The sequence below is a fragment of the Eurosta solidaginis genome, chromosome 4 (assembly GCF_040869045.1).
Source record: "Eurosta solidaginis isolate ZX-2024a chromosome 4, ASM4086904v1, whole genome shotgun sequence".
NCBI classification, from domain to species: Eukaryota; Metazoa; Arthropoda; class Insecta; order Diptera; family Tephritidae; genus Eurosta; species Eurosta solidaginis.
In genome coordinates this window covers 263,662,960-263,685,808 of record NC_090322.1, presented here as the reverse complement: position 1 = coordinate 263,685,808, position 22,849 = coordinate 263,662,960, and the positions used below count along the sequence as shown (strand labels likewise).

The 22,849-nt window shown below is 35.4% G+C and overlaps 1 protein-coding gene across 1 annotated transcript in view; it reads left to right on the top strand.

The window, feature by feature from the left end:
- Positions 1 to 20,967, top strand: part of FucTC (alpha-(1,3)-fucosyltransferase C) — a 45,502-nt gene extending 24,535 nt beyond the window's left edge. Inside the window, exon 3 of the mRNA XM_067785887.1 lies at positions 20,296 to 20,967. Coding sequence (XP_067641988.1) covers positions 20,296 to 20,734 — 439 coding nt within the window. The 3' untranslated portion in view covers positions 20,735 to 20,967. The remainder of the gene's footprint in view (positions 1 to 20,295) is intronic.
- Positions 20,968 to 22,849: the final 1,882 nt, after the last annotated feature.

The window sequence follows — 22,849 nt, the reverse complement described above, 5'->3', positions numbered from 1 at the left end:
AAAATTGTGACATATACAAATATATATATTGAAAAAATTAGAGGCACTTATGCACGTGATAGGGATTGCAAATCGACAGATGCGGTTGAAATAAATGAATTTATTGGCATCCTTTACATGGCTGGACTAAAAAAAATGAATCATTTGAATTTAAAAGAGATGTGGCTTCAAGACTCAACTGTTCCTGATATTTTCAGAGCCGCAATGTCCATAACTCGTTTTTTGTTTTTGCTCCGTGTTGTTCCATTTGATGACATTGACTCTCGCTTACAGAGAATCGAAACTGATAACTTAGCAGCTTTTCGTGAATTATTTGAAACATTTAATAAGTCTTGCAGTGACTGCTATATTCCTGGAGAGTATTGTACTATTGATGAAATGCTTGAATCCTTTAGAGGACGCTGTAAATTCAGAGTATACATCCCTAGCAAACCGGCCAAATATGGCTTAAAAATTAAGGCTTTAGTTGACTCAAGAACATTTTATACTTGCAAAATGGAAGTTTATTGTGGTAAACAGCCAAGCGGTCCTTATGAGCTCGATAATTCAGCTGCGAGTATAGTGAAAAGGGTTGCTGCCCCAATTTTGAATAGTGGAAGAAACATTACCATGGATAATTATTTTACTTCAATACCTTTATCAGATTAACTATACAAACAACATAGAACGACCGTTGTGGGTACAATAAGAAAAAATAAAATGGAAATTCCACCTCAATTTATTTCAACAAAAGGAAGGCCGCAACCACATACAATGACTGCATTTGCCGAAAACAAGGTTCTTGTCTCTTACGTTCCAGTGAAAAAAAACGAAAAAAGTTGTACTTATGCTATCATCTCTTCATACCGATGGCCAAGCTAATGATGAAACATCTGATGAGAAACCCGAAGTAATAACTTTTTACAGCCAGACGAAAGGGGGTGTAGACACTGTTGACCAAATGAAAGGCACATATTCAGTTTCCAGGAAAACCTGCAGGTGGCCAATGCGCCTCTTTTTCACGCTAATTGACATTGCTGGCATAAACGCACAAATTATTTACAAATCAAATACAGGCAATTTAACTCAGAGGAGGACGTTTCTGAAGGAAATTGCTCTCGAGCTAATAAAGCCACATATTTCTAATCGGCAGGCCATAAAAACTTTACCTCTTGATTTAAGAAATACTATGGATCGCATTGTACCAGCAAAAGAACCTGAAAACCAACACGTGCAACCTGGTTTTTGCGAGCTTTGCCGCAGGAGTAAAAACAGACGTTCAAAAAAAGGCTGCACTTTATGTGGAAAATTACTTTGCACGGAACACGTTAAGTATATGTGCCCATATTGCTTCGAAAGCAACGTAAATGGCAATCTTACCGAAGACTGATTTTCGTATTTTATTTATTTATTTTGTTACAAGCATTTTTTTTGTTAATATACTAAAGTATGAATGTAAAATTTTTGGTTATGTTTTGATTGAATGAATTTATATAATTTTACAGTGTGAATTTCTTAAATAAATACATAATTGCAAAAAAAAAATCTTTGGTACTATAACTATGTTAAAAAGGAAATATTTAAAAATCGTAATCCATTAAAAAGTTACATTGTTACATGAAGTGAGCAAAATGCTCATGCGCGAGAATCCGTGCTATCTTACGAGGCGCGTGTTCTCGAGGGTTAATATTTTACTTTACGTCATCAATCTGTATATTAATACCCTAAGAAAATTTCCATACAATCAATTGACAGACGGCTTCGCATGGTTAGCATACGTAAAATCATATAAAAGTTATATGAATCGATTCGTATGCATCAGTCGCAGTGCATAGTCCTATTTTTGTTAACAAATATCACTCTATTTGTTTATAATTAATAGAAAAAGTTTTTTGTAAATCCAACAATCTCTCCAAATATCGATATTTACTTTCTTGCACAAAAGCGCGCCATCTGTGGACCAATTATGTAAGTGCTCTAAAACACAAACCTACATAAGCGTACGCGCTAGACGGTGAAAGATTAAAACATGGCTTCCCATTGTTGCCACTTACCTATAATAACCTCTACCAAAATCCTAAAAAATTGTTCCAAAATAATTTTTAGCGTACCAAAAAATCTTAAATAGAATTAATTTTTGACCGGCCCATTTTTTGTGGCAAATTTCACTTACACGTAAATACATAGGTCTTTATTTAACAGATGCTTTGTTTTTTATTTTAGTTGTTTTCAAAAAAACATGAAAACAAAAATAATGAGTTAACTCTTGTAGAAACTTACTAAATTTATTTATAACAATTAATGGAAAATTTTCCCGAAAATGTTTTTGCATTTGCAGATTTATCCTCATTTTAGATAAAGTAGGTCTAATATTGAACAAAAAAAAGTTACAAAAATATAACATTAAATTTTTTATATTGTCTTTTATGCTAATTTATTTTATTTCTTATTTTATTTTATTATATATTCTTTTATTTCAACTTAGTTTATTATTATTTAAATGCAACTTGACTGAATAGGACAATTTTACGTTGTATATTAAATGAAAAAAAAAAACACGTCCTTTGGTTTTAGGTGAAAACGGCAACCGGCATCATGGCAGCCGTATTGCATAAGCAGTATATTACCCACTATATTTATTATTAGGCTAACTTTGTTGGATTATATATCCATTAATCGGATGCTTAGATCCCATAACCCTAATTTGTTTATGCAGCTTAAAGTTATGAAATTAATTTCATTTTAGTAAATATGTTTGCGTGAATAATCCAATGTTTTTGTTTGTTTTTATTTTCTTTCTAATTTATTCTGCTTTGTTATATCTTAGTATTATATCGTACACAGATGATATTTTAATGTAGATATGGTCATATATATTCATTAAATGGAGTGTTTACAAATTTAATACAAATTAATTACGTGCATAGATCTCAATGGGAGTCCCAACATTAAATATCCGAACATTAGAATCTTCATATTTCCCTAGTGATAACATTAAAACCCGGAAAAAGTCTAAGTGCACTTATTGCGTTTTTATATGGAACTGTTTGTTCACTTCAATTAATTTTCTCGTAATTTAAGTACTTTATTTTTTTCTTTAATAAAAATTTTGTTTAGTAAACTCTGCCTTCTTTCTCATTACATAATATATATTATTATATTTTTATTTTATTTTTTATGAAGGTATACTCTATTCTACTCGAAATTTTCGTTTTGTGTCACACTTACATATTACATATGTATGTATTTATACAAATTTAGCAGACCCGTCAGACGTTGTTCTGCCCTAAATTTGGTCTATCCTCTATTTTCCATCTAACTATCAGTTTTGCCAAGTCAATGCAACTAAATCGAATATCACAATGAAAATTACTTTAAAGCTCTCAGCAACAACTTTCATTTGATATCCATATTACACACACATTGAAGGGGTATCAAGGTCCAGGTTTTGCCCATATATTGAGACCCTAGTCACCCAGCGGTATAAAAATTTCTCTGTACTAAAGCACTCATCAACAGCTTCAATTTGATACCCATAATGTAAAAACACATCCTAGTGTTACCCTGATGCACGTTTTGGCCTATATCTCGAGATTCTTCACAAATAGTATGAAAACTACCCTGTACTAAAGCACTCATCAACAGCTTACATTTGTTATCCATATTCTATAAACACATTCTAGGGGTACCCGCGTCCACGTTTTCGCTTATATCTCGAGACCCTAGTTACCCGCGGGTACGAAAAATACCCCGTATCAAAATACTTATAAACAGCTTACATTTGATACCCATATTGTACAAACATATCCCAGGATTACCCAGGTTCACGTTTTCATCTCAAGACCCTATCCAGAACGGGATAAAAATTATCCTATGTCTGTCTCCTGGTTCTAAGCTACCCCTCCACCAATTTTCAGCCAAATATGTTCATCCGTTACTTCCTCTTGAATCACTCGTTTTCTATTAAAATAAGCGCATTAAAATCTGATGCGTATTTTTAAAGGTTTAAGCATTCAAAGGGACATAGGGACAGCAAAAGCGACTTTGTTTTATACTATGTAGAGATGTACCAAAAATTTTTGAATATAAAGATATTGCATGCGCGAACTTCGGTGGAAAGCAGCGGAGCGTAACAAAATTTTAGTAGGTCACTTTCACCACACCAAAAAGTTTAACACAATTTTTAACATAATTTAAGCACAGAAATACACTGTTTGGAGTTTTAGTGAGTAAAAGTTAAAATTCTGAACACATTATCTGAATAAAAAGTGTACAAATAATTATTAAATAACAAATACAGACAGTGGCAGTTTAACAAATTCTGCTGTGGTAAGTGGTGAATGTGACCTACTAGAATTTTGTGAAGCTTGCCTCACACGATTTTTCGTCTATGCAAAGATTTTAAAAATTATAAGATGGTACATTGTAGACTTGTAAAACTTTGTGGAACGGCTGCGCGAGGAATTCACCATACTTTTTGCTATGCTGTCCGCCTCAACATAGCTGATTTTTTAAGGCTGTTTAACTCTGTAATCTTTGCTGTAATTTATTTTGCTTTTGGAAAAATGACCTATTTGAAATAAGCTGGCTGAAAAATGTTGGCATAACAGCTTAAGTTAAATCAACAATGGAAAATTTGAGCAGATGTGGCAATTTCGCGCGTTCGTTGAACGAAATTTTGACTATCTATTGATCATCACTAGGAAATTAAGCAGCACTTTAGCAATACTACTGTTATTATTTGGCTGCTCAAACACACCCATATTAATTGTGCATTAAATATAAAATATACAACTCAAAAATGGCTCCGGTTGTTATGTCCGCAACATTTATTTGGTTCAAATACACAACCAATAATAGCCAAAGCCATAATAATTTACACGGGTCATCAATTCTTTCTCTGATTCAAAAGCTGAACTTCCAGCGCTACCGTCATCAGCTCAGTGTCATCATTGCCAGTAGCGCCAATAACACCAAACTCGTGCCTGACACACAAAAGTCGTTTCACTCTATAGCGCAAGTGAAATGTACTACGCACTCACTACTAAGTAGCGTCAAAAATTCGCTTGGAGTAATTGCGTCAATGAGTTACCATTGAGCTGGCACCGCATTGGCGCTGACGCCATGAAATTTACATCACTAAAATTGCGCGAATACCCATGCTCATGACTTTTTTAATCCCGATGGTGAAAACGAAACAGGGGCAAAACGTATGGTGTATTCCTGGTGTATCCGTTCCACTTTGTGGAGAATGAACGACTCTACAATGCTCCCTCTTATTAATCTACGCTCTTTGGTCTATGCAATGTCTCTATATTATATCGTTTCTGGATGTACATCTATCCATACCTATAAACCTACGCCCGAGGTTAAATAACGCAGCGAATACTATATATGTACGTATGTATGTGTCGCATCAAGCCTCACTCAAAAACAATTAGCTCGACAGTTCACAGCGAACAAACACACATAGGCACTTCTTGATAAAAATGTTCCTTTTGTTTAAACCATTTGGCTGATATAAGAAAGGAATCAAGTATTTTTTTTGATGCAGATCGAAGGTAAATATTTCAAAGTTTTACTGAAAAGTATAATTTTTTAAATCCATCTATCCGTTTATGAGTTATAGCTGTGTGAACAAAAATTTTATGATTTTTGACTACATTTTAGCAATTTGGAACGCCCCTATAATATATACCTTCATATTACATTAACTGTACCATCTCACGTAGCTAAGCTTTCAAATGCAAAAAACCGTTTTAAAATCGGAGCATTCTGTGTGAAGTTATGTGCATACATGGTATTTAGCGACTTTATTTTATAAGATTTATAGATATAGATAGATTAAAGTCGGTAAAGCGCAAATTCATATTCATATTCATATTCATATTCATATTTATTGAGTCAATGGCAGAAACCTTACTGACTAGATTTACAAGTTTGCAAATTAACTTAAAACTAAGCAACTAAAATTAATTAATTCAAGGATGAGATAAATTTTCTCGATAGTAAGACTCAATCCGTAACTTAAACAAAGGCCTGGGCATTGCAACGTCAAGATTTAGCATTATGGAAATTTTATTAAACTCTTCGAGACCTCTTGTGAGAGGGGCAAAGCTAAGGTAATTGGTTCTCAGAACTTCACCGTAGAATATATTATGAGAGCGTAGAGATCTACTAGGAACTAGAAAATTTAACTGCTCCATTAATTTGCCCATTGGCAAAAGCAGCAACAACACTATGCACATTCTTTAGTTCCAATGATAAAGTAGAGATTTCTGTGATTTTATCAACAATCGAAGATATTAGAGAGCGAACTTCAGCAAATAGAGCATCTTGCTTTTGCGACAGTTTAATGTTATCGTCTTTTAACGCATTCATTGTAGTGAGAATGAGAACATTTTCAGCGCGTAACGCCTCAATATTTTTAGAAAAGTCAAGCAAAAGTAGTTGTTGGTTACTTATATTTTCACTTGCACTCATATTGTTACCGATACTGTTTACGGCACTAGAGAGAGAGAGTTTGGTGGCGGACTACGTATAGAGGCGCGCCGCTCTGCCGTACAAGATTTACAGAAAAAATGTCTGTTTGATGCGAGAAGAAATTCGAGATCAGTCGATGATATGTTCACACACTTTAAGTGGAAGAGGTCATTGCACTTCGCACAACATACTTTCGGCTGACCACGATCAACCTTTTGACCACACACACACGGCATAGTAAAAAATTTAATAATAAGAAAACATTAGTTATTTTTGCATTTATCATTTGTAGATAAATTATAGTAAGTATATACTTTGGAACAAGATTCCAGTCACTAACTCAAATCATTTATTAATTGAGGATTAAAGATCATTCCCAGATCCACTTTGGAAAAAAACATAAAGATAACCAGGAATACACACAAAAACTGCGGAGCAAAAATAAACACGTCCGCGCCGATCGAACTTTCTTTCATATAAAATGCATACCTAACGGGTGGCGTGAAATAGGCTAAATTCCTCTAGCACATTTCTTCGTTTTTAACTAAGAGTTCGTGTTTTTTATACCTTTCATGAAAATGAAATGGTATATTAACTTCGTCACGAAACCCAAAATTGTAAGTCCTTAAAGGAAAATAGATAGACCCACCATTAAGTATACCGAAATAATCAGGTTGAAGAGCTGAGTTGATTTAGCTATGTCCGTCTGTCCGTCTGTCTGTTTGTATGCAAACTAGTCCCTCAATTTTTGAGATATCTTGATAAAATTTGGTGAGCGGGTGTATTTGGGTGTCCGATTAGACACTTGTCGGAACCGGCCGGATCGGACCACTATAGCATATATCCACCATACAACCGATTTTTCAGAAAAAGAGGATTTTTGTCATATCTTACTCAATTTAACAGATTGAAGCTTCAAACTTCACCATATAATTTCGTATATTGCACATATTGTTGCCTGAAAAAATTGATGAGATCGGTCGTATATATAGTATATATCCCCCACAACCGATTGTTTAGATAAGAAACTTTTCGTAATTACTGCCCTATTTTAAGAGCTAGAGGCTTCAAATTTCACCAATTGCTTACGTATATAGTATATATTGTTGTGTCAAAAAATCATAGAGATCGGTGATATATATAATATATATATGATGGTATATATAGTATATATATATTATATATATATATTTTTTTTTGCGATTTCGGCCCCATTTTAACAGCTAGAAGCTTCAAATTCCACCAAATGCTTACGCCTATAGTATATATTGTTGTCTGAAAAAATCATAAAGGTCGGTAGTATATATAGTATATATATGGTGGTATATATATTATATATATGTAGTATATATATATATATTTTCGCAATTTTAGCCCCATTTTAACAGCTAGAAGCTTCAAATTTCAGCGATTGCTTACGTATATAGTATATATTGTTGTGCCAAAAAATCATAGAGATCGGTGATATATATAATATATATATGATGGTATATATAGTATATATATATATTTTTTTTTTTTGAGATTTCGGCCCCATTTTAACAGCTAGAAGCTTCAAATTCCACCAAATGCTTACGTCTATAGCATAAATTGATGTCTGAAAAAATCATTGAGATCGGTGGTATATATATTATATACTTTATATAAACTGTCATTTTTGCCCCTTTTTTACGGCTAGAAGCTTCAAAATTCATCAAATTTCATCAAATAGTTACTTTTAGGTCATATATTTTTGAAATACGTGATTCGTAGTCATAGTTTTTACAGGCAGACCATAAAAAACGTGAAGCTTTGCATCCTCACACAAAGTACCTACCTATTTTTATACCTTTCATGAAAATTAAATGGTATATTAATTTCATCACGAAACCCAAAATTGTAAGTCCTTAAAAGAAAATAGATAGACCCACCATTAAGTATACCGAAATAATCAGGTTGAAGAGCTGAGTTGATTTAGCCATGTCCGTCTATCCGTCTGTCCGTCTGTCTGTTTGTATGCAAACTAGTCACTCAATTTTTGAGATATCTTGATAAAATTTGGTGAGCGGGTGTATTTGGGTGTCCGATTAGACATTTGTCGGAACCGGCCGGATCGGACCACTATAGCATATATCCTCCATACAACCGATAAAAGAGGATTTTTGTCATATCATACTCAATTTAACAGATTGAAGCTTCAAACTTCACCATATAATTTCGTATATTGCACATATTGTTGCCTGAAAAAGTTGATGAGATCGGTCGTATATATAGTATATATCCCCCACAACCGATTGTTCAGATAAGAAAGTTTTCGTAATTACTGCCCTATTTTAAGAGCTAGAGGCTTCAAATTTCAACGAATGCTAACGTATATAGCATATATTGTTGTCTGAAAAAATCATAAAGATCGGTGGTATATATATTGTTACGAATATTAGCAAAACTAAGGAGTGCTGCCATTTCCAGGCCGATGCTAAGCAGTGACGTGAATGCACATCAATAATTCAATCATTATGTATCTACATAAACGAATCAATAATTGCGTCTACACATATGTACACATTCCGACGAGCACCATTTACATACAAGGCAGCGAGAGATGAGATGTCACACACAGATGAATTTACCTATACGCTTATGTGTGTGCGGGAGACTGTAAACTACAAACTCACATATGTACATCTGAGAAGCGTTAAAAAGTAGACAATTGTAAATAAGTAGAAACTATATGAGAACTATACACACACGAATATAGTTGGTAAGTTATGGAAATGGAAGAGCGTAGAAGTATGCAGCGTAAACTATAAAAGCGGGGCAGGCGAGTAAGAAGTAATTCAGTTTGATTTGAGTTGTCAAGCAGTTGCGATTAAGACGATATCTAGCGAGCAATAGCAGTATTATTTTGAATAGTAGTTTCATTGAGCTATCAATCAGTGTGGTTATTAAGCAAGCTATTCGTTGCACAGTTTGAGTGTATTGTGAAGTACTTTAATAAAGGCCATTTTGCATTATTACAAATTGGAGTTATTTATTCAACAGTTTAGTGATTCGAACTTAGCAGAGGATTGCAAATAAGAGGATTTGCAAGCAAATTCATTACAATATTAACCGTGTTTTTTAACACGCGCGTATACGTTTCGTTTGCGCGTGTTAAAAAACGCCTATCTTCGCTTAGATAATGCTTAGGAGACCCATCTAGCGGCTGTGGTAAAACAACTAGCTACAGCAACAGGGTGTACCGAAAAGCGGAGACGCAACGCTCTGATGGCCATAGGGTATAACATATAGCTGAATCAGTTGCGATGAATTGTGGACACACATATAATACATAGAATTAGTGTACAGGATGAAACTAAGACACATATTTCAGTTACATCTGAGTATAATGCGTATTGAAATTTAGTAGGACAAAATTTATGCGCAGCAATTTCAGAGGTGTATTTATAGTTTGTCGACTAGCAGTCAATATAAAGTTTAAGCGTAAACGGATATACGCGTGTTAAAAAACACGGCTATTATATATATATATTATATATATATTTTTTCGCAATTTTAGCCCCATTTTAACAGATAGAAGCTTCAAATTTCACCGAATGCTTACGTATATAGCATATATTGTTGTCTGAAAAAATCATAGAGATCGGTTGTATATATAGTATACATATATCTCATTCAACCGATTGTTCAGATAAGAAACTTTTCGCAATTGCTACCCCATTTTAGCAGCTATAAGCTTCAAATTTCACCAATCGCTTACGTCTATAGCATATATTGATGTTTGAAAAAATCATTGAGATCGGTTGTATATATATTATATACTTCATATAAACTGTCATTTTTTCCCCTTTTTTACGGCTGGAAGCTTCAAAATTCATCAAGTTTCATCAAATAGTTACGTTTAGGTCATATATTTTTGAAATACGTGATTCGTAGTCATAGTTTTTACAGGCAGACCACAAAAAACGTGAAGCTTTGCATCCTCACACAAAGTGCCTACCTATTTTTATACCTTTCATGAAAATGAAATGGTATATTAATTTCGTCACGAAACCCAAAATTGTAAGTCTTTAAAGGAAAATAGATAGACCCACCATTAAGTATACCGAAATAATCAGGTTGAAGAGCTGAGTTGATTTAGCCATGTCCGTCTGTCCGTCTGTCTGTTTGTATGCAACTAGTCCCTTGAGATATCTTGATAAAATTTGGTGAGCGGGAGTATTTTAGTGTCCTATTAGATATTTGTCGGAACCGGCCGGATCGGCCACTATAGCATATATCCTCCATACAACCGATTTTTCAGAAAAAGAGGATTTTTGTCATATCTTACTCAATTTAACAGATTGAAGCTTCAAACTTCACCATATAATTTCGTATATTGCACATATTGTTGCCTGAAAAAATTGATGAGATCGGTCGTATATATAGTATATATCCCCCACAACCGATTGTTCAGATAAGAAAGTTTTCGTAATTACTGCCCTATTTTAAGAGCTAGAGGCTTCAAATTTCAACGAATGCTTACGTATATAGCATATATTGTTGTCTGAAAAAATCATAAAGATCGGTGGTATATATAGTATATATATGGTGGTATATATATATTATATTGTAACGAATTTGCTTGCAAATTCTCTTATTTGCCCTTTTGCTAAGTTCGAATCACTAAACTGTTGAATAAATAACTCCAATATTGAAGAATGGAAAAATGGCCTTTATTAAAGTAATTCACAATTACACGTATACTTTGCTACTCGCTGGCTTAATAACCAAACTGATTGATAACTCAAATGAAACTCTACTATTCAAAATAACACTGCTATTGCTCGCTAGATATCGTCTTAATCCAACTGATTGATATCTCAACTCAAACTGAATTACTTCTTACTCGCCTGCCCCGCTTTTATAGTTTACGCTGCATACTTCTAGGCTCTTCCATTTCCAGAACTTACCAACTATATTCGTGTGTATATAGTTCTCATATAGTTTCTACTTGTTTACAATTGTCTACTTCTTAGCGCTTCTCAGATGTACATATGTGAGTTTGTAGTTTACAGTCTCCCGCACACACATAAGCGTATAAGTAAATTCATCTGTGTGTGACATCTCATCTCTCGCTGCCTTGTATGGAAATGTTGCTCGTCGGAATGTGTACATATGTGTAGACGCAATTATTGATTCGTTTATGTAGATACATAATGATTGAATTATTGATGTGATTTCACGTCACTGCTTAGCATCGGCCTGGAGATGGCAGCACTTCTTAGTTTTGCTAATATTCGTAACACTGCCCTCCACCTAAGTCTGATCGTCCCGATCAGACAAATCTCTCGATCTAAACGCTGCTAGCATCGCCAAATGTACCACTCTTCTATTTCGTGATTTCCCAATTGCTTGTATGCGGCAGATGACATCACTGATCGTCTTCACAACTCTGTACGGGCCTTCCCAACTGCACCGATATTTGGATGGAACACCTTTCCGCCGGTGAGGGTTGTATAGCAGTACCAAATCTCCCTCCCGGAAACCTTCCGAATTATTTTCCTTGTCGTACCTGTGTTTCATCTTACTATTCATTATCCTGGATCGTTCCCTTGCACTCTGTTGCTCGGCCAATGAAGAACTACTTCGCAGAGCTTGCGCTGGACGGATTTGCTTTGCATAATCAGCATCGTTCCGACGCTTCACAACAGCAGTGTGCCTTGGCTTGAAACCACCCTTGCATTCTTTCTTCGTTTTAGTACGTCCGTTAGGGATTTTCAATGCCAGCGTTTCTCTCACAGGTACCTTCGGTTTTGATTTGTTTGGCCCATTTGTTCCATCAACCTTTACCTTTGAATTTCGTGGCCTTCGTCGAGTCTTCTCCACCAGTACCCGATTACTGCTGAACCCTTTTTCCAAACTGAAGTTAATTGGCACATCCTGGTTCTTATAATGCATCACCCTTCTCTGCATATCGATCTTGATGTCATGGTCAACCAAGAAGTCCACTCCCAATATAACTTCATCAACAATCTTCGCCACAACAAATTTGTGTAGAACCATGACCTTCCCAATTAGGACTTCACATATCACTTCTCCCTGGACTTGGTTATACTCGCCTGTGACCGTACGCAACCTTGCTCCAGGTAACGGTTTTACTCTCCTGTTGACCAAGTCAGATCGGATCAAGGAATGAGATGCGCCCGTATCTACAGTCAGTACATGTTCTTTGCCATCCACATTCCCTATGACGGTAAGACTGCTCGATTTTCTACCAATTTGCAACACAGGTATCACAGGGCATTCAATAGCTGGATCTAGCTCTCGATCTCTACCTCTTACTCGCTCTTGCTCATCTCCTCCAGCTTTGCGTTTACGGCCACCCACATTGTTGGAACTATTAGGACCAAGATCGCAATGACGTGCAATGTGACCGGACTTCCCGCATTTGAAGCACTTGATAACTCTTTCACTCCGCTTTTGCGATCCTTTCAGCGCCTCCAATATTGCGTCTACCCACTCTGGCCTTTCTACTTCCACACGGCGTACTTTGAAAACTGGCTTACACAGAATCGACGCTGTTTCCTGAATCAGAGCTTGTGACACCGTTTCTGCGAATGTTGGCTTTGGGTTTGCGTATGTAGCCCGCTTCGTTTCCACATCTCGTATGCCATTTATGAAGCTCTGGATTTTTACCCTTTCAGTGTATTCCACGGGTGCGTCCGCATTCGCTAAATGTGCTAGCCTTTCAATATCCGACGCAAACTCTTGCAATGTTTCACCAGGCCTCTGGAAGCGGTTCAGCAACTCCATTTGGTATATCTGTCTCCTATGCTCAGTTCCGTATCGTCTCTCTAGAGCGCCCATCAATGCTTCATAACAGTTCCGTTCGCCCTCTGGAATGGTTTGTAAAATCTCAGCTGCAGGCCCTTTCAACGCCATGAACAGTGCAGCAACTTTATCTTCCACATTCCAGTTGTTCACTGCTGCGGTCTTCTCAAACTGTAGCTTAAAGACCTGGAAAGGAACAGAACCGTCAAAGGATGGTGTCTTTACCTTTGGATTACTCGCTGAAACAGCTGGGCGGTTTAGTTGTAACTGCTCCATACGACCTTTTAACGCTTCTATTTCGGCATCAATTTTGTCCTCGAGTTGTAAAATTTTTGCATCCTGCTCTTCCAGTTTCACAAAGAGCTGCGATGATACCTGCTCCGAAATTTGTGCCGACATTTCAGATATACGTGCCTCTTGCGTTTCCAGTTGAGATGCCAAATATGTCTTCTGTTCTTCCAATTGTGATGTTATACGGGTTTCCTGCGATTCCAGTTGGGATACCATATACGTCTTCTGTTCTTCAAGTTGTGAAGAAATTTGTGTCGACATTTCTGAAATACGTGTTTCTTGTGCTTCAATTTTCGATGTTACTGTCGACGTTTGTGCCGATATTGCAGCCAATATCACGTTCAAGTCTGTGCTGGTAACCGTTTGCGATGTTTCGTTTTTCTCTTCAATTTTTGTTGTCTCCTCGCCATCAAAATGAAAGACATACTCTTCCACATCAATTCCTTCTGCTTCCATTGCCTCTCGTAGCCGTGCCTGAAGTTCAAGTTTAACGCCGCTTGTATTCAATCCACGGGTCTCCAACTCCTTCTTTAGTTGCTGGATCTTCAATTCTCTGAACTTTGCCATGTCCTTGTTGTCCTTTGGAATTTATTCAACAATTCCTCTTCTGACACCAATTGTAACGAATTTGCTTGCAAATTCTCTTATTTGCCCTTTTGCTAAGTTCGAATCACTAAACTGTTGAATAAATAACTCCAATATTGAAGAATGGAAAAATGGCCTTTATTAAAGTAATTCACAATTACACGTATACTTTGCTACTCGCTGGCTTAATAACCAAACTGATTGATAACTCAAATGAAACTCTACTATTCAAAATAACACTGCTATTGCTCGCTAGATATCGTCTTAATCAAACTGATTGATATCTCAACTCAAACTGAATTACTTCTTACTCGCCTGCCCCGCTTTTATAGTTTACGCTGCATACTTTTAGGCTCTTCCATTTCCAGAACTTACCAACTATATTCGTGTGTATATAGTTCTCATATAGTTTCTACTTGTTTACAATTGTCTACTTTTTAGCGCTTCTCAGATGTACATATGTGAGTTTGTAGTTTACAGTCTCCCGCACACACATAAGCGTATAAGTAAATTCATCTGTGTGTGACATCTCATCTCTCGCTGCCTTGTATGTAAATGTTGCTCGTCGGAATGTGTACATATGTGTAGACGCAATTATTGATTCGTTTATGTAGATACATAATGATTGAATTATTGATGTGATTTCACGTCACTGCTTAGCATCGGCCTGGAGATGGCAGCACTCCTTAGTTTTGCTAATATTCGTAACAATATATATAGTATATATATATATTTTCGCAATTTTAGCCCCATTTTAACAGCTAGAAGCTTCAAATTTCACCGAATGCTTACGTGTATAGCATATATTGTTGTCTGAAAAAATCATAGAGATCGGTGGTATATATATTATATACTTCATATAAACTGTCATTTTTGCCCCTTTTTTACGGCTAGAAGCTTCAAAATTCATCAAATTTCATCAAATAGTTACGTTTAAGTCATATATTTTTGAAATACGTGATTCGTAGTCATAGTTTTTACAGGCAGACCACAAAAAACCGTGAAGCTTTGCATCCTCACACAAATTACCTACCTATTTTTTATTTTATATTTATCTTAAAAATCGTTTAGGTATGTAGATCGGTTCATTATATATTTCTTATCTTATACATCCGATTATTCGGAGATTACGAACGGCATAAGATTATTGTTCAGCCCCATTCATGAAAGGTATGAAGTCTTCGGCAGTCCCGTCCTTACTTGTTGAATTATGACACTATTGAAGTAAATGGGCGAAATATGTATATGGGTGACATAGGCCTACTGGGGAACCGAGCACCCAAAACTAACATCGGTAGCGCGCCAACGGGGACCTTCCGGATGGTGTGGAAAAACCTATTCTTCAATTCAATTTAAAGTAATTTTACCATAATTCTATGCCAATTTCATATGATTTTCCATAATTTTTGTATTCTTGTTTAAGGAGCTTTATACCAAACGCTGTAATTACATTTGAAAAGTTTGTAGAAAATTTAAAAAAATGCAATCAAAAAGTACAGCGTCTTAGATCAAATTTAAAATTTTAATGAAAAATTTAAGTAAGTTAGACCAGTTTGCTATATTTCCAACACTTGATGCATAGACTGAGTTGAAAAAAATACAAGTTGGTCGAATTTCTACCACAGGCGATACTAGTTATAATTAAAGCATTATTAAACTAATCAAATTACGTTGTATATACAGCAGCGAACAAGAAAATAGCAGTGCCAATTTGTATTAATGTTCGTAAATTGAATTCTTCTTTTTTTATAATCTGTAGTTTAAATAAAGGTGCTATAAATTTTGTAATTGAAACTATGCAAACCAATCTTAAAAACTTTTTCGAGAATATCTGAAAAAATGTTTTACGAAAATTTCGCACTTTTTGTACTCAGCGTGCTTTGCAAACAGAGTATATTAACTTTGATTGGATAACGGTTGGTTGTACAGGTATAAAGGAATCGAGATAGACATAGACTTCCATATATCGAAATCATCAGTATCGAAAAAAAAAAAATTTGATTGAGCCATGTCCGTCCGTGTGTGCGTCCGTCTGTCCGTTAACACGATAACTTGAATAAATATTGAGATATCTCCACCAAATTTGGTACACGAGCTTATCTGGACCCCGAATAGATTGGTATTGAAAATGAGCGAAATGGGATGATAACCACGCCCACTTTTTATATATATAACATTTTGGACAACACAAAAAACCTGATTATTTAGTAAATAATACACCTAGAATGTTGAAATTTGACGTGTGTACTGATATTGAGACTTTTGATAAAAATCTTAAAAAGTTTTTAAAAAAGGACGTGGCACCGCCCACTTGTAATAAAATTAATTTTACAAATATTATTAATCATAAATAAAAAATCGTTAAACCTATCGTAACAAAATTCGGCAGAGAGGTTGCCTTTACTATAAGGAAGGGTTTGAAGAAAAATTAACGAAATCGAAATCGAAAAGAGCTTTATATCAATGGTATTTCATTTCCCAAGTCGATTTATAACAATAAATAGGAAAAACTTCAAATTTTAAAAAATGGGCGTGGCACCGCCCCTTTTATAACAAAGCAAGTTTCTATGTTTCGGTAGGCATAACTCAAAGAAAAATTAACGGATCGTAATGAAATTGTGTAAACATATTTTCCTTATAGCAGAAAATATTTCTAGTAAAAATGGACGGGATCGGTTAAAGACCACGGCAACTTAGATATAAAACAATAAGATACAACTTAGCTAAAAATAGTTTTGAATCAATGATATTTCACTTATCAAGTTTTATTGTAAGCGGAAATGGGGAGACATTTTTTTAAACGGGTGGTGCCACGTGTTATGTAGAAAAGTAATTTATCTGAAATGAAATGTACAATTGAAGCTCACGCTGAGTATATATTGTTCGGTTACACCCGAACTTAGACACCTTTACTTGTTTATTTAGAGTTTTCTGAATTGAGCATTCAGTTTTATAGCCCAGTCAATTTTAGTCTAACAAAATACAAGTTACAGGTATCTCAAAATGCGAATTGATTTTTTAACAATTTATTCTTTCCGAAGAGTATTTAGGATTTTCGTCCATATAAAAAATAAAGTTATGCGAACTTTTTATGGAAGAGAATATAAAATATGCTTCGGAAAAAGTTGCCAAAAACCAATACGAGTTGTAAGAGGCCTATAACGTGTACTGCGTTAGACTAAAATTGAATGAGATAGTAAAATTTGTAAATAGCCTGCTTCTTGTGAAATTTGATGGTCCGTTAGATCATCTAGATATTTTCAACCACTTCATATAAGCACATGCAGATCGAATATTGAAATTCGATTTTAATACGCACTGCAAAAAAATTTATACTTGCGACTCACTTCGCGTAATAAAAAATATCTACTGACTACCTTAAATCCGCAATGATTTGGGTGTGTGGCTTGGAATCACATCCTTTCCCACCTTCCAGACAACGCAGCTCTAACTATTGTGTGATAAATATACACTATATGCTCGAAATCATGTCCATTCCGACAGCACTAATAATCAATTCCCGTTGGTCGGCATCGCAGTCCATCCCGTCAACTGATTTATTAATATACATATTGTGACGAATATTAGCAACACTGAGGCATACTATCATCTCTAAGACGATACTAAGCAGTCAATTGTATCTACATAAACAAATCAATCATTATGTCTACACATATGTACATACAAGAAGCGGAGAGATATGCACAAACACATGCATATATCTGAGATACTCAAAAAACTAGGCAATCATCGGTGGAATGATCACTCACATATACAAGCGCATATGAGAAGCTATAAACGTGCATCTGTAGTTTATAGCTGGTGAGTTTATAGCTGGTAAACAAATAGTAAATTCTAGAAGAAGAAACGCCTAGAATTATGCGAACGACACAGCAGAAAGTATAAAAGGAGCAAAACCTGAGTAAGCAGAATCAGTTTGATTTAATCACGCTATTGGTTGTGAAGTGTTATTGTGAAGTATTTTCAAGTAGTCTAATAAAGATGGCGGCCACCGTGGTGTGATGGTAGCGTGCTCCGCCAACCACACCATATGCTCCGGGTTCAACGCCCGGGCAAAGCAACATCAAAATTTTAGAAATAAGGTTTTTCAATTAGAAGAAAATTTTTCTAAGCGGGGTCGCCCCTCAGCAGTGTCTGGAAAGCGCTCCGAGTGTATTTCTACCATGAAAAGCTCTCAGTGAAAACTCATCTGCCTTGCAGATGCCGTTCGCAGTCGGCATAAAACATGTAGGTCCCGTCCGGCCAATTTGTAGGGAAAATCAAGAGGAGCACGACGCAAATTGGAAGAGAAGCTCGGCCTTAGATCTCTTCGGAGGTTATCGCGCCTTACATTTATTTTTATTTTTTAATAAAGATCATTTTAGCATTATTGAATATTGGAGTTATTTATTCAACAGTTTATTGATTCGAACGTTAGCATAAGATTTGGAATAAGCGGAAATATTCCCTGAAATTCGTTACAATATAAATCTTATTTAATAATATAATAAAAAGTTCGAAATCTTTGTAAAATATTCTCGAATTATAAAATGTATTCGAAAATATTCTTGAGATTGGTTTCAGTAACAAAATTGATACAACTTTTTCTTTTAAATTATCGAAAAAAAAATATTTGAATAGCAGCTCGAAGTTTTTATAAAATTTTTTAAATTTTTTTCGAAAACATTTTTGAAATTGGAAAGATTCAGTTATAAAATTAATAAAAGATTTTGCCGTCATTATCAAAAAAAAAACAAAAAACAGTTTAAACGAGGTTCGAAATTTTTGTAAAATTTTTTGAATTTTCGAATGTTTTCGAAAACGTTTTTGAGATCGGTTTGCATTGTCTTAATTACAAAATTCATAAACGCTTTTTCTTAATATAGCGAAAATAAAGAACAGGAAAGATTTACTTGACCAAATATGAAAATCACGATAACTTTCAGTTTGGTGGGTTACCAGGGCTAAGCAAAACTTATTCGAATACGAGTAATCGATAAATATTTTCTTTGTCGGCTATTTACGAATACAGATAATTCTGTTCATTTAAAGAAATGTTATTTAAGTGACAAATAAATCAATTTGCTTGTTGTTCGATTAATAAATATAAATGCAAAGAAACATTCAAAATATTTATTTTTGGTTTTGAGTAAACTATGATAATGAATCAAAAATTCGTTCATGAGTAAATTAATTTTGAATACATTTGTTAAGGTACATTTTTATTCGAATAATTATATAATTAACAAGTAAGGAAGGCTAAGTTCGGGTGTAACCGAACATTACATACTCAGCTGAGAGCTTCGGAGACAAAATAATCGAAAATCACCATGTAGGAAAATGAACCTAGGGTAACCCTGGAATGTGTTTGTTTGACATGGGTATCAAATAGAAAGTATTAAAGAGTGTTTTAAAAGGGAGCGGGCCATAGTTCTATAGGTGGACGCCTTTTCGAGAAATCACCATAAAGGTGGACCTGGGGTGACTCTAGAATATGTTTGTACGATATGGGTATCAAATGAAAGGTGGTAATGAGTATTTTAAAAGGGAGAGAGCCTTAGTTCTATAGGTGGATGTCTTTTCGAGATATCGCCCTAAGGTGGACCACTGGTGACTCAAGAATGTGTTTGTACGATATGGGTATGAAATGAAATATGTTAATGAGTATTTTAAAAGGGAGTGGGCCTTAGTTCAATAGGTGGACGCCTTTTCGTGATATCGTCATAAATATGGACCAGGGGTGACTCTGTAATGTGTTTGTACGATATGGGTATCAAATTAAAGGTATTAATGAGGGGTTTAGAAGGGTTGTATATGTGAAGGCGTTTTCGAGATATCGACCAAGTTGTAGACCAGGGCGACCCAGAACATCATCTGTCGGGTACCGCGAATTTATTTATATTTGTAATACCATGAACAGTATTCCTGCCATGATTCTAAAGGCTTTTGATTTCGCCCCGTAGAACTTTTTCATTTTCTTCTACTTAATATGGTACGAGTCACACCCATTTTGAAAAGTTCTTTCTAAAGTTATATTTTGCGTCAAAAAAACGAATCCAATCACCATGTTTCATCCCCTTTTTCGTTATTGGTGTAGGATTATATTTAAAAATTTATTATTAATAATGCCCAACTCTGGATTTTCTCCTTTTCCTTTTCTTCCAGTTGCCCCCGTAACTCCAATGCATGCGATGAGCTTCTGGACAAACGTTATAAATTTTATTTCTCTTTTGAGAATTCACTGTGCAATGATTATGTAACCGAAAAACTTTACAATGCTATGAAACGTAATGTGTTACCTGTCGTATTCGGCGGTGCCGATTATAGTCGCTTTGTTCCACCTCATTCTGTTATAGATGCTGAAAAATTCGAAAATGTTGCACATTTGGCCTCATATCTCCGTTACGTTGCCACACATCCAGCTGAATATATGCGCTACTTTTGGTGGCGCCGCTACTATCGTCTTACCTATCGTTCACCGTTCTGTGATCTTTGCGAAAAGTTGCACAGTGTAACATTTACACAAAAAACACAAACTTACTTGAATATAGAAAAATGGTGGATGGCTAATCAGTGCAGCTTTGAGTCTAAAATTAAATTTTAAGTTTATTTAATGAGAAAAATAGCGGAACAAAGTACCTACTTTTGTAATAGTATTTTCAGTAAAGTTTATAAGTATTTAATATACACATGTATATATATATGTTTTTATGTATACCTTTATATAAGCATATAAAATTGTTACTAATTGCCTTCAAAGTATTTCGATATGATAATTACATATAAGATAAATAAAAAAACATTTGTGGTCACACTTTGAAATAAATATTTATTACTTTTGAAGACCATTAAAAGCCTCTCTACGAAACTTTATCTAACTTGCAGATGTCTTTCGAAGTAGCACGCCGTAAATCGGAAGCGAAGCTCGGCCTATATCTCCTGGAAGGTATATCGGCTTTAACTAACTAATTTGTGTTATTATTTTATCTCCTAGGAGCTGAAAGCTGATCATTTTCTCCGACTCCTGCTGTGGCTCTTTTTAATTTTTCCAAAAAATTTTGTATGACGACTCCCAATGGAACCTGCTAAGGCAGCCTAATTTTTGGTGAGAAGCGATGTAGTGGTACCGGTGGAGGCCCTAAACACAACTGATTATAATTTTAAAAAAGTTCGATGGTTTTGCAAGCTCAGGGACTTTCACACCACTCATGATCGCACGGTAATTGAGCTCAGGACTTTAATATCCGTTTCACAAATTCTCGAAACATTTTCGCACCGAATAGCATCACAAAGCTTTAATTGCTGCATCTTTCTCCTGGAGGACGTTTTAGTCATTAAACAGCTTTAGTTGGCGACTAACGTCGAGTTGCTAACTTCACAGAGTTTCTATCCCCACTATTCTCTGGTGGGAATAACTGATCTATCGGATGTACATATGTTTCGCATGGCATTCAATGCAAAGGTGGGTGTGCATCTAAGAGCGTCGCTGATGCCAACCAACGCTATTAATTATATTGACACAGGCATTCTCGTATTGCTCGCCGTGCCCAGTACGCTATCTTATTCGGAAAGGCTGTCTTTTTGTGTCTATAATAATTTACTCCGTGCTCGATTAATCAGGCGCTTCAACGTTTTTAACAGTTAGGACGAGAAGCTTATTGATTTGAAGTCCTTAGGTGAAAGTTAATAGATCATAGCGTTTTGATTACCTCTTCTATGCGGATACTATTTGGCTATCCTTATTTCATTCATGTTAATTGCCAGCTTCAGAGTAATATTCTTCTCCTTCTCTACGTTTTCATAACACAGTCCTACTGAAAGGCGCTCTTGCATGTAGCGTTAAAGATCTTTACAAAGTGCCTGTTTCAGTTTCAGCAATAATGCAATACCGGTCCCGGTTAATGCTTTTAGAGTTTCTGAAATATATATTCCGAAGGCGTATTTTATTTGGAGAGAATTGAATATATCAGTGATCAGATAAGAAATGGTTTTTTAGAACCCATAAACACGATATCCGATAAACAATTTTCCTACTAAATACGGTGGGGTTCAAAACATCCTTCCTTATCGTCTATTGAAAGTTATGGCATGAGGTATTTGTCATTTACAATATAAGTATATATAGGCTTAGCCCTATAGATCCCAGCCTTGCTTTTCAGTAATGATATGCCGAAATCACCCACAGATTACCGTCTTTTGGATCCTCATTGATGTTACTGAAATTACAGGCAAGCACATAATTAGTTATGATTGCTAGGTCTGCACCTACTTCGCTTTGTTCTACGCTTTAAAGAGCCAGTGCGGGATGACTGGTTACCCTGCAACAATCTTCGACGGTGTAGGTAAAGGTTTCTGGGAATCAGGAACATCAGGAAAGTGATCGTCCACTGGGAGGGTTCAGGGATTTCCATTCATTGACTTTCCTCACGTACCCCAAAACGCCAAGATTTCTTTAAGAGATTTTTTGCTGATTTCCATGTCTTTATGTCAAATTTGTAAATCCATAAACTCAAAAACTTTACAACAGGCATGACGTAGCTGAATGCGTTTATAATCATTTCAACTATCGTAGGAGTGCGAGTTCGACTCCCACTCTCGGGAGAAAAGGCTTTGAAGAGATTTACAAGGTATAATCGAAACAGCTGTCGCCTTGTCCGTCCTGATGTCACGTTTTTTAAATTTTTCCCAAATTATTAAATAAATTATAAAATTAAAAAAA